The sequence below is a fragment of the Indicator indicator genome, chromosome 11 (genome assembly GCF_027791375.1).
Source record: "Indicator indicator isolate 239-I01 chromosome 11, UM_Iind_1.1, whole genome shotgun sequence".
Classification (NCBI taxonomy): domain Eukaryota; kingdom Metazoa; phylum Chordata; class Aves; order Piciformes; family Indicatoridae; genus Indicator; species Indicator indicator.
The window spans coordinates 28,124,548-28,140,112 of NC_072020.1; the positions used below are offsets into that span (position 1 = coordinate 28,124,548).

The 15,565-nt window shown below is 38.0% G+C and overlaps 1 protein-coding gene across 2 annotated transcripts in view; it reads left to right on the plus strand.

The window, feature by feature from the left end:
* Positions 1-15,565, plus strand: part of TAX1BP1 (Tax1 binding protein 1) — a 52,842-nt gene that overhangs the window by 26,871 nt on the left and 10,406 nt on the right. Inside the window, exons 6-14 of one of the 2 annotated variants that reach the window (XM_054384682.1) lie at positions 1,600-1,748; positions 1,909-1,999; positions 3,230-3,415; positions 7,024-7,251; positions 8,365-8,511; positions 9,594-9,687; positions 10,749-10,867; positions 12,120-12,245; positions 13,108-13,179. In XM_054384682.1, coding sequence (XP_054240657.1) covers positions 1,600-1,748; positions 1,909-1,999; positions 3,230-3,415; positions 7,024-7,251; positions 8,365-8,511; positions 9,594-9,687; positions 10,749-10,867; positions 12,120-12,245; positions 13,108-13,179 — 1,212 coding nt within the window. The remainder of the gene's footprint in view (positions 1-1,599; positions 1,749-1,908; positions 2,000-3,229; positions 3,416-7,023; positions 7,252-8,364; positions 8,512-9,593; positions 9,688-10,748; positions 10,868-12,119; positions 12,246-13,107; positions 13,180-15,565) is intronic. The other variant, XM_054384683.1, reaches the window with a different exon arrangement.

Sequence of the window (15,565 nt, forward strand, 5' to 3'; positions counted from 1 at the left end):
TGGTTGCAGGAAACGGGGAGCTCTTCAGAAAGAAAGACCTTAAAAAAGATGTGGGTCATCTTCAGTGCTATTTTGACAAAAGATGGTACATTTGTGATCCCTTGGAATTCTTTATTCTATTAAGGCATATAATAAAGCCATTTAGAGTTTACATAGTTGGAATGTATTGGTCCTACTTTTTTTAATAGGTTATGTAACAAAAATAAAAAAACTGCTTTATGGGCTGGTGTAGTGTTTAGGAAGTGATTGAGTCGTCAGGTTACATTTCCCACCCCTCCTAATTCAACACACCCTGACCCGCTCCCCCCAAAAAAATCATAATGCCTAAACTTCTGTTCAGTTGCTTGTAAAAGCAGGGCTTAATTACACTTTCCAACAGTGTATTTTGACAATTAATGAGTAAAAACAGTCCTCATTATATTTTATTGTACTTAAAACATTGTTAGTTAGGTTGGAATCTGGCCAGTAGGGGTTCTCCGTAAACTCTGGCTGACGCATTTCTCTTGGTGTTACAGTAGAGTCTTGTTTCAGGGCATTAAGCTTTTGTTTAAAAATGAATAGATGGAACTAGTGCTTTAATCTTCCAAATGTGGAGCAGAAAGACAGCTTGTACCTTAGTGTCTGCACAAACGCTGTAAGTCATGCAGTCGGGCACGTCGGTCGGTCTGTCTTGACCTTGTTTACAGTTGGAATCATGCCATTGTTATGGTTGATACTAGGATGAGCTGTAATGAATTTTGACATACTAGCGTATTATCTGGGTATATGTATGCTACTTTAGTGTTGTTAATTTACTTTCTCAAGAAAACAGTATTATATTGAAAATAACATTTGTCTAGGTTGCTTAAATGGCCTGATTTTAAATGGCCATTTTGCCATGTTAGAAATGACATTTAGTTGTCTGCTGCCTGGAATGATGTGGACATTACTGGATTTAGACAATGAAAGTGTCTCCCCATCTTGCATCTGCCAGATTTCTGACAAATGAACCTGTTTTAGCTGGTGTCATCATCTTCTGTCTCAATTTCCAGCATCCAAAACTTCAATCCCAAAATCATTTCATGACCTTCTGTGAGCTTTGTGAGTCCTAGTTGGGAGAATGTAGTGTAGTAACTTGCTTTTCATCAGGAGTTCCTACTTTTTTTTTTCTTCTCTGTTTGCCTGCAGTTGTCTTTGCTGTGGCTTGCTTGAATGGTGTAACTGTCTGGTCAAATGCAAAGTCCTCATTTTCAAAGAAGAATGAATTTATATATGTTTTTTAAGCTAGGCAGTTAATGGTTAGTTTGCAGAAAGGAGATGTGCAAACATTATGAAATACAGCTTTGTTTATCCTATACTCTGAAGTCTTTGGTGGTCTCTCTGAATGCTTACACCAAAATAAACAACTCATTGACTCATTGATATATTAAAAGTATATGTCAAATGTAATATACATTTATATATTCAATAATAATATTTATATATACTTAAAATGGTCTTGTTATGTGTTTTAAGGAAGAAATCTAATAACTGTTGTACCATTAATTCAAATAGCATGTTGTAGTTCTAAAGATACGCATTTGTAAATGACATCTATTTTGTATTTTTTTTTTTTTTAAGAATAATATTCAAACATCAGAAGCTCTTAAAACTGAAGTTGGTGATTTGAAGAAAAAGCATAAGGAGGCTGTTTCAAAAGTTCTCCAGCTTGAAGACGATATCATGACTGTTACTCAGAAAGCCATTGTGAAAGAAACTGAGTTAGACAGGTATCTAGTCACATAGTTCCTTATCTTCCTTATTTTGCTGTTTTTTATGGATGTGTTCTGGTGTTTGTTTGGTTTTTTTTTTTTTTACACTAACATTTTTAATGTATGCATTAATGTTGAGTATTAATAGTTCTTTACTTTTAATTTATTAATGTCTTAGTCTGAAGGACAAACTGAAGAAAGTGATGCTTGAGAAGGAGCAACTTGAATCTGTGTTAAAGACTGAAAAGGATGAAAAAGAACTTTATAAGGTAATTTTTTTTTTCTTGTACCTTTATACATTGAAGTGGTTTGAAATAAAGGTAATAATGCTTTATGGTGAGGTCTGATAAATTGAATTTGTTAAGGGAAAAAGGAAATGGGTAGCTTCTGCAAGCAGCTTTTATGACTATTATAGATGTTCTCATATAAAAATGAATGAGGAAAATAGCATCTGAATTCATCCCATGATATAAAAAAGAAGGAGAATGGATGATAAATTTGTTAAAATCCAGACACAGTAACAAAAACTAATAGATGGTAGTGAGGAAGTTCTTTAGTTATACAGTGCATCACCCAATAACTAGTTTTCTTAACAGGCTTTTTAATATATAAATTATGTTTTACTCTTCTAAGTTCTCTCTATAGACTGTGTTTTCTAGATCTCTACTCTTGGGTCTTGTGCATAACTCTGAGAAGCTTTAGTAGGATCTACAGTGCATTGATTTTTTTTTTTTTTTTTTGGGGGGGGGTGGGTTATTTATTTATTTAAACTGGCATAGATGATTATTTTGCTCATGTTTAGAATACAGTGTCCCCCTGCCCCAGCTTGTTAGGTTGTATGAAACAAAGCAAGTGCATTAAAAATAATTTCTGTTTATAGGAAAATACCATTATGTGGCAGACAGTATTAGATACACGCTGGAAGTCAAAATCTCAAACCATCTTTTTCACAATTGTGGCATTTCTTTGTAAATAATTGACACATCTTCTAGTCTTTGAGTGGACAATACTTGAGTTCAACAGTTAGCCTTTATTAGGCATAGTATGGTAGACTTGATGACATGTTAGTTTGCTGTCTTTGGGAATGAATATTCCTGATGTAGTCCTGTTTGCTTAGGTGATTGCAGGCAGGTATTGCTTGAAGTTTGATTTCTCTTTAGTTTTCTGCTTTCTTTTTTTTTTTTGCTTGTCCTTAGCTGTCCAGCATTTGTAAGTAGAGGAGTGAATTCTGATTAGGTTACTTAGATGTGGACAAAAATCAGGGGCTTAACTTCTAGCTTAACTTCTATCAGTGTTGTTAACTGATCAAGCTGAAACAATTCCAGCCAGACGACTTGTGCTGGAGGGCACTGATTATATCACATGTTTAATTTTTCTCTGTGCTTGTTCTCATCTGTCTCAGAGAATAGATAGAATTTAGTGAACACTTAAATGGCCAGGTGAAGAGTAGTTTTTCCTAACGTGGAAGGAGAGTTTGACATTTTTTAGCATCATTGCAGATACACTTGAAGAATACAGAACTAGAAAACACCAAACTAGTAAAAGAAATCCAGACGCTTAAGAATTTGGATGCAAACAAAGAAAACATGATATCGTATTATAAAGAGGAGGTTGGCAGATTACAGCTATTTGTAGCTGAAAAAGAAAATATGAAGAAAGGTGTTTTGCTCTCCTCTTCAAACAAGGTAAGCATTACTAATGTAATTGGCCTGGCTTAAAGTGAACATATCTAAGCTTTGCGTTTGACAAGGGAAAGGAAGAATTTGAAGATACCACCAGGGTGTAAGGTGAGAGGCAAGAGGACTGGGATGTTCTCAGTAGATGCAGAAAATGAGCAAAAGAGTGAATTTGATTTTGCATGTTCTGAGCTTGTTGAGATCTCTCACATGTTAAACTGTGAGATGTACTAAATGTGGAAAAGTATTTGTGAGTACAGCAAAAGTGGTGCACTCCCTTGAGTTGCTTTTAACTTTGTGAGAAAGGAGAATGAGGAGAGGGGAAAAATTTAATACTGTAGCTATGTTTAGACAGCAGAGGCTGATAGAGGAGACTTTGGAAGATGTGCTGAAGGGCTTTTTAGGTGAATGTGTTGTCAAGCTATGATGATGTAAAACCTGAAAAAGGATAAGATACCATGTAAATGAACTAAATCAACCAAGAACTTGTCAATAAGAGTGCCAGTAGGACTTCTAAGGAAGTCCTTAGCTACAGTGTCGGGCTAGTGCGTTGTGAGCGAGCAAGCGCTGTGGTGCAGTAGGAGAGTGAAATTGATCAGGAGCTGTTATCTATAATGTCCATGGCCCACATGGGGTTACTTCAGACTAATTTTAATGCAGTTCTGCAGATAGGTATGTCTGGGTTTTGTGGCAGGGTTTTGCTAGCAGAGGGCTACAGGGATGGCTTCTGTGAGAAACTACTAGAAGCTTTCCCTGTGTCTGATAGAGACAATGCCAGCTGGCTCCAAGATGGACCTGCTGCTGGCCAAGGCTGAGCCCAGCAGCAAAGATTGTAGCACCTCTGTGATAACATAAGAAGTGTGGGAGGAAAAAAAAGCCTCTTCAAGAGCAAATGCAGACAAAGAGAAGAAAGAATAGGCAAGAGGGATGACTGCAGACACCAATGTCAGTGAAGGAGGAGATGGTGCTGCAGGCCCTAGAGCAGAGATTCTACGGCCCATGGAGGACCCCATGCTGGACCAAGTGGATGCCTGAAGGAGTCTGTACTCCAATCTGCACTTGAAGTAGGCTCATGGCAGGACCTGTGACCCTATGGAAAGAGAGGAGTTCACACTGGAGTGGTTATGCTGGTAGGACTTTTTGGGAACCCATGCTGAAGTGGTCTGTTTCTGAAGGACAGCACCCTTTGAAAGGGACCCCCACAGTGGAGCAGTTCATGAAGAAATGTGGCCTGTGGGAGGGACTCATTAGACAAGTTTGTAGAGGAGTGCCTCTTGTGGGAAGGACTCTGTGCTGGAGCTGGGGAAGAGTGTCAGGAGTCCTTCCCCAGAGCAGGAACTGATTGCAGTCCCTGTTCCCTGCCTCCTTATGCTGGTGGGAAGGAGTTAGAGAAAATCAGGAATGAAGTTGAGGCTGAGAGAGGAGGGAAAGAGGGGTGGAAGGTGTTTTTTAAGATTTGTTTTTATTTTTTATTATCCTACTCTGATTTGGTTATAAATTAAATTGAATTTTATCCACCTTTTGAGTCTGTTTTGCCCGTGATAGCGATTGCAGAGTGGTCTTCCTGTCCTTATTGTGACTCATGAGCCTTTCATTGTACTTTCTCTCCTGTCTAGTTAGAGGGAGGGTGATAGAGTGGCTTTGGTGGATGCCTAGCATTCAGACAGCATTCAGCCTACCACAGTAGAATACCCATTGGCTGGTTTTGTTCCTGACATACATCTTCCTGTTTAAATTCCTTTTGGATGAAACCAGTTTCTGTGCCTTGAGACTGTTCTGTGATTTACAGTATGATAGGTAATAGGAATTGACTGAGAGTTTTGCTTCACAAATCTGGTCTTGGTCCGGTCCAAACCAGAGAGTTAATTCAGGCACACCCTTTGAGGCTAGTATGCAAAAGTCAGATGATGCTGGTGACTTTATCTTGAGTATCTTACCTGTCTTCTGGCAGAAGAAGCAATGCAGATCTTGAAAGAATCTAAATTACCTTAATGTGAGATATGAATGTAAAATTTAAGTAGAAAAGTAGTGTTGTTGAGAATGGAAATGCCAGGAGGACAAAAAGGACATGCTGTCTTACATTGAGTTGCAGTGTCTCTTGTTTCAGTCTTTGCTTCTGAGTGTGTTGAACTACTACTGTTTTTTACTTTGAAGTAAAAACATAGTGTGTGTGTGTGAAGCAACTGAACAGTGATGTAATTTATTAATCTTGAAGAGCCTGTGATACTTTTGGGGGGATCATTAACATTTTTGCCTTACACTCTGAAACTACAGATATTTATTCAAATATGTAACCAATGCATCATGTGCTGTGAAAATAGCTAAGGAACAGGATTTTGGGGTACTTCCTAGTATATCCATCTTTATAAAGGTTTACAAAATACATTAGTATTCCTCTGGACTTGCTATGCTAAGTGATTAAGCAAAATGAACTAATAATGGACTACAGATACCTGAATTTATGTCTGGACTCAAGAATACGAGATGCCTTTGGAAATCTCAGGGGCTGAAAGTAGCTTTCGGCAGCTTTGATTTTTTTAAATTTTATTTTTGTGAACCTGGGCTTCTCTGAGGAATGAGAGGCCAGGAGTGCAGCTTGGTCAGCTGGCCCCTGGGCTGCACTACGGAGCTGCAGCAGTGCAAAGAGTCTCAGTGGTGCATGCTGCGGCTTGCTCTTCCTTATGTTTTGTTCTTGGTTCCTTTTGAAAACCTTGTTGTGCAAGATCTGGGGAAATGGAGCTGAGAAAAACATCCCCAAGCTGCTTTACAGTATCCTGTGTCAAACAGTTCTAGCCCTTGTAAGATCTCTTCCTCTTAGGACACTCTCTTGTTACCTGCAGTGTCTTATGGTGGGATGAACTTGGGTTTTGAAGCTGCATAACCACTTAGAATCATAGAACTGTCAGGGTTGGAAGGGACCTCAAGGATCATCGAGTTCCAACTCCCTGCAGTGGGCAGGACACCTCACACTACATCAGGTTGCCCAGAGCCACATCCAGCCTGGCCTTAAAAACCTCCAGGGATGAGGCTTCTACCACCTCCCTGGGCAACCTGTTCCAGTGTCTCACCACCCTCATGGGGAACAACTTCTTCCTAACATCCACTCTGAATCTCCCCATTTCTATTTTTGTTCCATTCCCCCCAGTCCTATCATTACCTGACACCCTAAAAAGTCCCTCCCCATCTTTCTTGTAGGCCCCCTTTAGATACTGGAAGGCCACAATAAGGTGTCCTCAGAGCCTTCTCTTCTCCAGACTTGTGCCCATTAAGAGTTCTGTGATGATAAGAACAAGGATGCTCTGGAAAACAGATTCTTTTTTTTTTTTTTGGCATATGTTTAAAACTAAATCTGACAATATAACAAAAATCCAGTGTAGGTAGAATACTTAAAATTGCCATTATGTCACAGTGAGACATGTTTGTACACCGTTGTTAGCAAAGAAGGCAAAGAGGGAAAATGGTACTTGGGTACTAACCCCTTGATTTAGAGGTTTTGCTAAGGCCACTGGGAAAACTCGGTCTTTTCCTTTCAACTGCTTTTCATCTCAATACTAATTTTCATTTGAGCTTTGAATTAAAAAATTACGGATTCTCTCTCCCGCTCTTCTCTGTCCTAGGAGGATGCAAGTATTTTAAAAGAACAGCTTCGGAAAGCTGAGGATCAGATTCAGGCTAGCAAGCAAGAAGCTGTCCTCATGTCGAAAGAGCTGAGCGACACGGTAAACGTGCGCGACAAGACGATGGCGGATCTTCACAGCGCGCGCCTGGAAAACGACACCTTGAAAAAGCAGCTCGCCGACACTTTGGCTAAGCTTAGAAAAGTCACAGCTTTGAAAAACGAGCAGGTAAGTTGTCAGTATCCTGGACTGAAGTTTGTCTGTGTTTGTAAAATCCAGCAGAGCTAGCTGCGCCAAAGCTGGGCAAGAAAATACGTCTCTGGATGGTTAGCACAAATTGCTATCAAATCCTCTTGCTGCTCTCAAGGTGAAACCTTAATCAAGTGCACATTAGCTGCTTTAGAAGAAAGGAGGTCTCTGCTGCAACTTAGAGCAACAACTTTCCACACTTGTACATTATTTTCACAGACGAATACAGTTTTTATCTATATTATTTTGAATTTTCTCCCTGTCTGAGTTCTTTTTATGTGAGCCACAGCAGCATTAAAAATACATTCAGATTAGAAAATTGATTGTAGAATTATTACTTTGTAATGTTCTTTCCTTGTGGATGGATTCTCTCTTGATTCTTAGGAGTACTTCCAATATTTGTGGTTGAAGTTAATTTGCTTTAACATTTATAAGTATGGAAATATTAATAGAAACTGTCTTGTCTTGACTTTCTTTGTCTTGGATAACAGCCTAGTAAGCTAATGTAAGTTTCATCATTCTGACTTCAGTGAGCTTTCTGCTGGATCTGCTGTGACTGCAACTGTATTGGATTAACTCACTGCTGGGATTACTGTAGTGATTTAGCAGTTTGGAAAGGTCTGTGGAGCTGAACAGTAGTCAAAATAGCACATAATAAATATGAAGTGAATAGCACAACCCTCAAAAGAATTTAAATTGGAGTTCAAATATGGAAGAATTGCATGTTTTTTCTAAGAATTCAGTTACAAACAGAGTCTTCAAAGTGCATCCTGGAAGAAGTAGGAGATGCTGGTCTATAAAATGAATAGAATGCCTCTGGAAGGTGTTCAGACTTTGGTATGCTTTTAGACTTTTGGTATACCTTAATCAGCTTGTAGAATTAAGAATCCTCCTGACCGGCCTGTGGTGTTATATTCACACCTGTTTACTTCCCCAGTGTGTCCTACTTGGAATGAAGTTCAGCACAGATGCTGTCTCCCTCAGGGCTCTACTACTCTATTTCTTTCCTTCCCACAAACAAAACAGGACCTTCTTCTGTACTTACATAGTTTCTAAGAAAAAGATATTTTTGTTTGTTTGTTTGTTTTGAAGGAAACTTCAAACACAGTGGAGCTGGAACTGCGCAGAGAAGTTGAAGATCTGAAGCTTCGTCTGCAAATGGCTGCTGACCATTACAAGGAAAAATTCAAAGAGTGTCAAAAACTTCAAAAACAAGTAAACAAGCTTACAGAACAGGCAGTAAGTAGAACAGGAGAAATTGCACTTGCATTTTGCAATTTTTCACCAACTATTTAATTTCTTTCTGCAAAATCCAGTGATTTTTAAAAAACATTAAAACATGCAGTAAGCAATAGCTCTTTAATTTACTGGTTTTTTCCATAAAGCTAAGTTATTTCTTTAAGATAGTTGTTGAAAGTGAGCATAGAATTTATAACTGGTGTATGTAGAATGCTAACAGAATTTGGGTGAGCCTGTAAGCATAAGATTGTTCAAAGAAGATTTTTGAAACAGAACCAGGGAAAAACCCATAATTCTTACCTGTAAGCAGTAGCAAAACCCCAAAATGTCCCAAACCCCAAAGGGGAACTGGAGAATGTGGAGGAGGATTTCAAAGTGAAGTGGGGAGAAATAAGTGAACCTGTTAAGCAAAATTCATACAGATCTGAGAGCAGAATTCTTCAGAGGAACTCGAAGGGAGAAAAGATGTGTGAGCAATGGCAAGATATAGAAAGATGAATTCATAAGAACAGACTTAAGTAGTTCTGCTGTCCATGGAACAGTGGGGTAGTTATGGAGCTTTGATCCACAGATTACTTCAGAAAGTTGTCTTCTCATCCAGAAGGTCAATGGTGAATGAGGTGTCATATCAGGATGCCTGTGGCTTTTCCTTAAAAGTCTTCCACATCTTTGGTTACGTTGTATGTCAGATAACACCGGAGTTGACTACTTTGGCACCAAGAGTCCAGCATTCATTAGTAGTACAAGCTCCATTTTCAAATGGAGTACTAGATTGAAGTTAATAGATCTAAGTGTAACTGACTCTCTGGAAAATGGGATTTTTTTTTTCCTATTAATTTGCTTAGTAGTTACTGTTTCTAGGGTAGAGGAACTTTTTAAAGTAAGGTTATAAAAATGATAGACTGAGGCAATTTCAGTGTTGGTAGAATTAAAATGTGTTTGCGTATTTATTATTGCCTCCTGTTTTATCGAACAATTCCGTGTAGTCCCTCTTTAGAGGAGATAATAGTGCAAGTATACATTACTTTGTGCTTTGACTTTCATTTAATTCAATACCAAACCAAAATTTCCTTTTCACAAAGAAAATTGCAGGGCATCAGCAGAAACCAGCAGAGGCATCTAACATTGAGACAGCTACTGCCATCGTTACAGACAAAAAGTTGTCACCATGTCCAGGTATCAACAGCTTAAATTTTGTCTATTAGTATCAACCTGTATTGCCTGTGTGAAGTAGCCCCTAGTTGTGTTTATAATATAAAGTAGGCTCTATTTCAAAGCGATGATTAGAAATAAGAAAATTCATCTGAAAATCTGGTGTCCTTTATAAATGACTTCATGAATCTTTTTTTAAAACAGATCAATTGGTACTTGTTCATGCCAGTAGGACTAGGCTCTCTTAATTTCTGCTTGGTAGTTAACACAGAGCTGGTCTTGCAAAATAATAAACAGTTAATTTAAAAGGAAAGAAAGAAATCTTCCCCAAATCTGCCAATTATGTACAGTAGCATGGTAATTTTGTAGTTATGTTATAGTGAATATCTACTGTAGCATTCTACTGTAAAATCAAATCCACTGAAAAGTTCTGAGTATGTGATGATAAGATTGAATCTATAGAGTATTCATGATTATAGGCAGTAGTGGTTTATTAGAAAATGTTTAAAAAGGTGACAGTTTTTATGATACAGAGTTCTTAAAAAACTAATCATCTAACCCATAAACATAATAGAATAAAACTAACCCTGGTTTATTATTTAATTTAAATTGATAAATGCCCCTAAATGCATTCTTTCTGTAAGGCTGTAGTTGTAATTTCTGTCAGTTTCCTTCTCTCTTAACTAAATTCCAAGTGCTTTCTAAAGCAAATCCCAGCAAGCTCATGACGTGATGGGATGAAGTAGATTGCTGAGGCATGTAGTGTTTTTATGGAAAAACAGTATCTGGCATGATACCATAATGTATACATTCTGGTGTTTTGCTTTCATGGGAGCTATGGGGAGAGATGTCCTTATGATCTTCTTCACTGTGCAAAAGAACTGAACACAGACATGCCAGTGACTGCTGATTTTGCTTCACTAGCCACATGATACTGATTGTCTATGATTAACTATTTGCTTGGATAACATGGAGTAGTCTGCTCCTGATGCACTGTCAAATTTGGCCTCTGTCATCTCTCTTACACAAACTTTATTTATAGAACAAAAATATCAATATTCTTGTTTTTTCTTCAATGTTCACAGTTAGCCCCATTTCATCTGACATAGTTTCGGAATTCATGGTAAAGGAGCAAGTACGAGAAATGAATAAAGAAATTGCTGAAAAAACAGAGAAGTATAAGAAATACAAGCAGATGTTGACAGTAAGTAAATGGCTGCTTCAGAAAGCCAAATAAAAAATAGCTATAGGTGCTAAGCCTTAAAGCCTCAAAGCCCACCCAGCTAAGTTATCTTCCTTATTTGTATGATACACTGCAATTACAGTAGAAACCTCAGTGTTTGAAAATACGTTTTCATTAAGTCAGCTCTTGATTGCCTGTGGTGTTAGAAAGTCCAGATGTGGTCTCCCTAGGAAAACCCAGGTGTAGTGAAACAAATGAGCAAAGCTACTACTGCTTCTGTGCTTAAGATTTGAATACTTTTTCCCCCCCCACCCCCCCCTTATATGTTACATGTATTTGCTTTTATAAGCCAAATACAGCACGTTGCTGTGTGCCAGCTGATGTCTGGAACAAGCATAGCAGTGTTCCTCTGATAGGCTTTTCAAGTGTTACAGTCCTCCAAAACTGACTGTCCTGGGCTTTTACAGTATTTTGATGTCCAGGTGGGTGCTACATACTAGCTTGGGGCTCAGTCATTCATGAAGCCATACATGTATGGACCAAAGTTGGCAGCAGTATTGCTGCAGCCACAGTAGCAATTCTCTTCAAATACATGTGTCAGTCCTGACTCGATTTTCATTTAACCACTTTGGATATATGGATAATGATGAAGTATTGCATCAGTGATAATGGTGACAAGTTGACTGCTGTAGAATTGTTTAAGAAGTGCTTTCTGCAGACTTTTTTTCTCTGTTAGTCTTGTTTGTCTTACCACAATAAGATCCAATTTATTTTTATGTGCTCTCCAGGATGTAGCAACTGTCCTGTAATTCCACTCACTACCTCGTGTATGGAGGGCTTAGCTGATTCTTCTGTAGTGATGCTTGAGGAAAGCTTTGCCTTTTGACCTTCTGGATGAAAGATGTATTTGGGTTGTAAAAGTTGAATGGGAAAAGTTTTCTAAGTGAAACACTTGAAAGGGTAGTCATGATTACAGTGTAGTATTAGGATTGCAAAGAAATTAGGATACAAAGAAACTGGAAGCTGTGAAGCTGAGAGGAGTATTACCTTGTTGAAAACTTGGGCAAGAAAAAAAATACACTGAAGATAATTTATGCAATGATCAGTGGCCCTGTGTTCTTCAGAGTCTTGAGTCAGGGTTGATTCTTTGGGGAAGCCCTTTGTAATCGGTCTTGTTCTAAAAACATGGAGTTACAGAGTGTCATTGTTGGGGATGGGAGGGAAGATCTCTTAAAATTGCAAATATTTCATGCTATGACACAAACTGCTTTAGGATGAGAAGATGAAATGCAGTGTTTATGCTGATGAACTAGCCAAACTGGAGCTGAAGTGGAAAGAACAAGTGAAAATCAATGAGAGTATAAAATTACAGCTGGCAGCAATGGAGGATCAGTATAAAGTAAGTTAGAGATTTTGTTCATGAAAGTAATATCCTGTTCTTAACATAGCTTCTTATTTCTAGTAATTGGAGTAATGAAGATTTTTTACTGGGGGAAAAATACCAAATATATTTTTCTGTAAATAGAAATAATATTTTGCACTTGTTAAAAACAACATAGTCTTGTAAGGCTTCTTTTAAAGTAAGAGACCTGCTACCAGTATTATAAAACCAGTCTTTTAAAGTTGTGGATTTAGACAACCCTCTAAATAACATGAATCTTGTATCACAGGGAAAAACAGGCTAGTTTTCTAATTTCCTATTGCTTAAGACTAACAGGAATATTGATTGCCATGTTTGTCTGAAATACTGAATGTTGTATTACCAGTTTGGTAATATCTAATGCATTTTATCTGATTTAGCTAGAGATACACAAGTTGAATGCCTGGATGCATTGCTGTGTGATCTGGTACAGGTGATTCTGCTCTGGCAGGGGGTTGGACTTAGATGATCTTTCAAGGTCCCTTCCAGCCCTTAATATTCTGTGATTCTGTGGAGACCTTATTGTGGCCTTCCAGTATCTGAAGCAGGCCTACAAGAAATCTGGTGTCAGGGCTAGGGGGAGTGGAACAAAATAGAAATGGGTAGATTCAGATTGGGTGTTAGGAAGAAATTCTTTCCCATGAGTGTGGTGAGACACTGGAACCCTAATGCTAAGCCCCTATCCCTAATGTCCTTCCCGTGGCAGGGGGATTGGAACTAGATGATCCTTGAGGATCCCTTCCAACCCCAGTGATTCTATGATTCTGTGATTTTCACAATATAACATGCAGGACAATAGTTTAATTACTAATACAGAAACCTGAAACTTCTTTTCATAAAGGTTCAGCTGGCAGAAAAAGAGAGACGAATAAAGGAACTGGCATCACAGTTTGAACTCTTCACCAGTGAGAAGGTATTGTCACATTTTTTGTTATGTTTTGTGCATTAACACTCAGGAGGTTCTTCGGTTTGAGGAACTGCAATTTATTTTGAAGTGAGAATTGTTGAGAATTGTCTTTAAACATAGTTCTCTGTATTTAGCATTTTAAAGTACAAGTTCTGTTAGTAATACTAATGCATTCTTTTAAAAAATATATGCCATAATAGACCAACTTACAAAAACTGACTCAGCCTCTGAAAATATTGTCATTTATTGTTTGGTAATAGTCTTCTAGGATATTTTCTACATAAAATCTAACAAAAAATACTACTGTGTCAGAATTTCTGTATTCTTAGAATTCTTTGTCTAGAATCATATTCTATCCAGGATCTAAAGTAATTATTTCTGTTTGCAGCTAAGGATTACTCTGTGTAAATTAATAGTCTGAGATCATAGCTAGCTGTAATGTTAACAGAACATAGGAATTCCTACCAGATTTGTCATATATTCCTTTCTCCTATTAGCAACACTACTGTTTTTCACAAGTTTTCAGTAGACTATCAGCCTCCTTCTTGCTTAGTGAAAGAAATTCATCCCTCTTGTGTCTAGAGGCTGATACCAGTTTAGTACATGTGCTGGTGGGCCAAATAGAAAAGATTCTTTTTGAGCTCATGCTGCAGCCTTTTTGCTCTGTAAGGGAACATCAATTGGGGAAAAAACTTGCAGGAATTTAATTTCTTTGAGACAGACTCTGCCCTCGATACTTTAAGGAATTACTTGCTGTCAGGCAGCACAATTAGTAAACCTTAGTCCCTTTGGAATCCTGGCATAACACATGAATGGTACATACCTAGCATGACACTTTTTTTTTTTTTCCATCACTGGTTAGGTTTATTTTTACTTTTATCCAGTGGTGCCCTGTAATTAGAGATGTAGATATTTCAGCAGTGTAGTTGCCAGGTTTGTCATGATGTGTGCATCATGAGGAGGGACAGGGACCTACTCGAGAGAGTCCAACGGAGGGCTATGAGGATGATGAAGGGACTGGAGCACTGCCCTATGAGGAGAGGCTCGGAGACCTGGGGCTGTTTAGTCTGGAGAAAAGAAGCCTGAAAGGGGATTTAATAAATGTTTATAAATATCTGAGGGCTGGGTGTCAAGAGGAAGGGGACAGGCTCTGCTCACTTGAACCCTGTGATAGGACAAGGGGCAATGGATAGAAACTATAGCACAGGAGGTTCCACCTCAAAATGAGGAGGAACTTCTTCACTGTGAGGGTGACAGAGCACTGGAACAGGTTCCCCAGAGAGGTTGTGGAGTCTCCTTTTCTGGAGACTTTCAAGACCTGTCTGGATGCATTCCTGTGTGACCTGCAGTAGATTCTCTGGTCCTGCTCTGGCAGGGGGGTTGGACTCGATGATCTCCAGAGGTCCTTTCCAAGCCCAAACATCCTGTGATATAACCAAATCCTTTGACATCTGCAGCTCTCTGCTTAGAATAATAAGAGCAGCTTGAAATGTGACATCAGTGACTTCTGCAAAATACAACTGGAAAAATCTTTATCAGGAAACAAAGATACACAGGCAATACTCCAGTTTTTAAATGATGTTAGAAAATGGACTTCTGCCTTTAATGAATTTGATTTGGCAGTGAATTCCTGTGATTATTGTTAAGCTAGACATTCTGACTTATGAATGCAGATGTTCTCAAGTTGGAAGTACCTCCAAGGTATTATATGGTAATTAATCAAAGCTAGATTTTGCTGAAAAGTGAAATAATAAGATGTCTTTTTACATGTGTTAGGATTGTTTAAATGACTTAAACCCAGTATGAAACAGATACTTAGGAATTTGTGTACTGGTAAATTTGAAATTATACATCTTTCAGATGAAGCCAGCTAAGTGTTCTGTAAAAATTCTAGATTCTCATAGTTAGTATTCAACTTTCAAAAATGAAGATGTGGGGGTTTTTTAAATAGAGCTCACATTTTTCTGATTTAGAAGAAAGCAAAAGTTGAGTTTTGAGGAATCTAGTTTAGCTGGAGGGAGTAATTTTAAACACAGAAGGCGAACAACTGTAATAACAATGTATGGAGCTTACAAAGGCTTGCAGCTTTGTCTACCAAATTTATAGATATTTACACTGCAGAGAAGAATCAAAGTGCCTTGCTAGACTGAAACCATGATTTAAAAGGTTAAGCACAGTATAGTAAACAGCTTTTCAATTTATGCTCCATTATCAGTGTTTGTTTATAAATGTCACCAAACATAGCATGCTAAAAATATTCATTTACTGTCTCTTCAAAGCTATAAAATTACTTGGTTTCTATTTTATTTACATACTTATAGCCTTTGATTTTTTTTTTTTTTTTTTTTTTACTTTTTTTTACTTGGTCTCTACCCTTTCTATCCAACTTTTG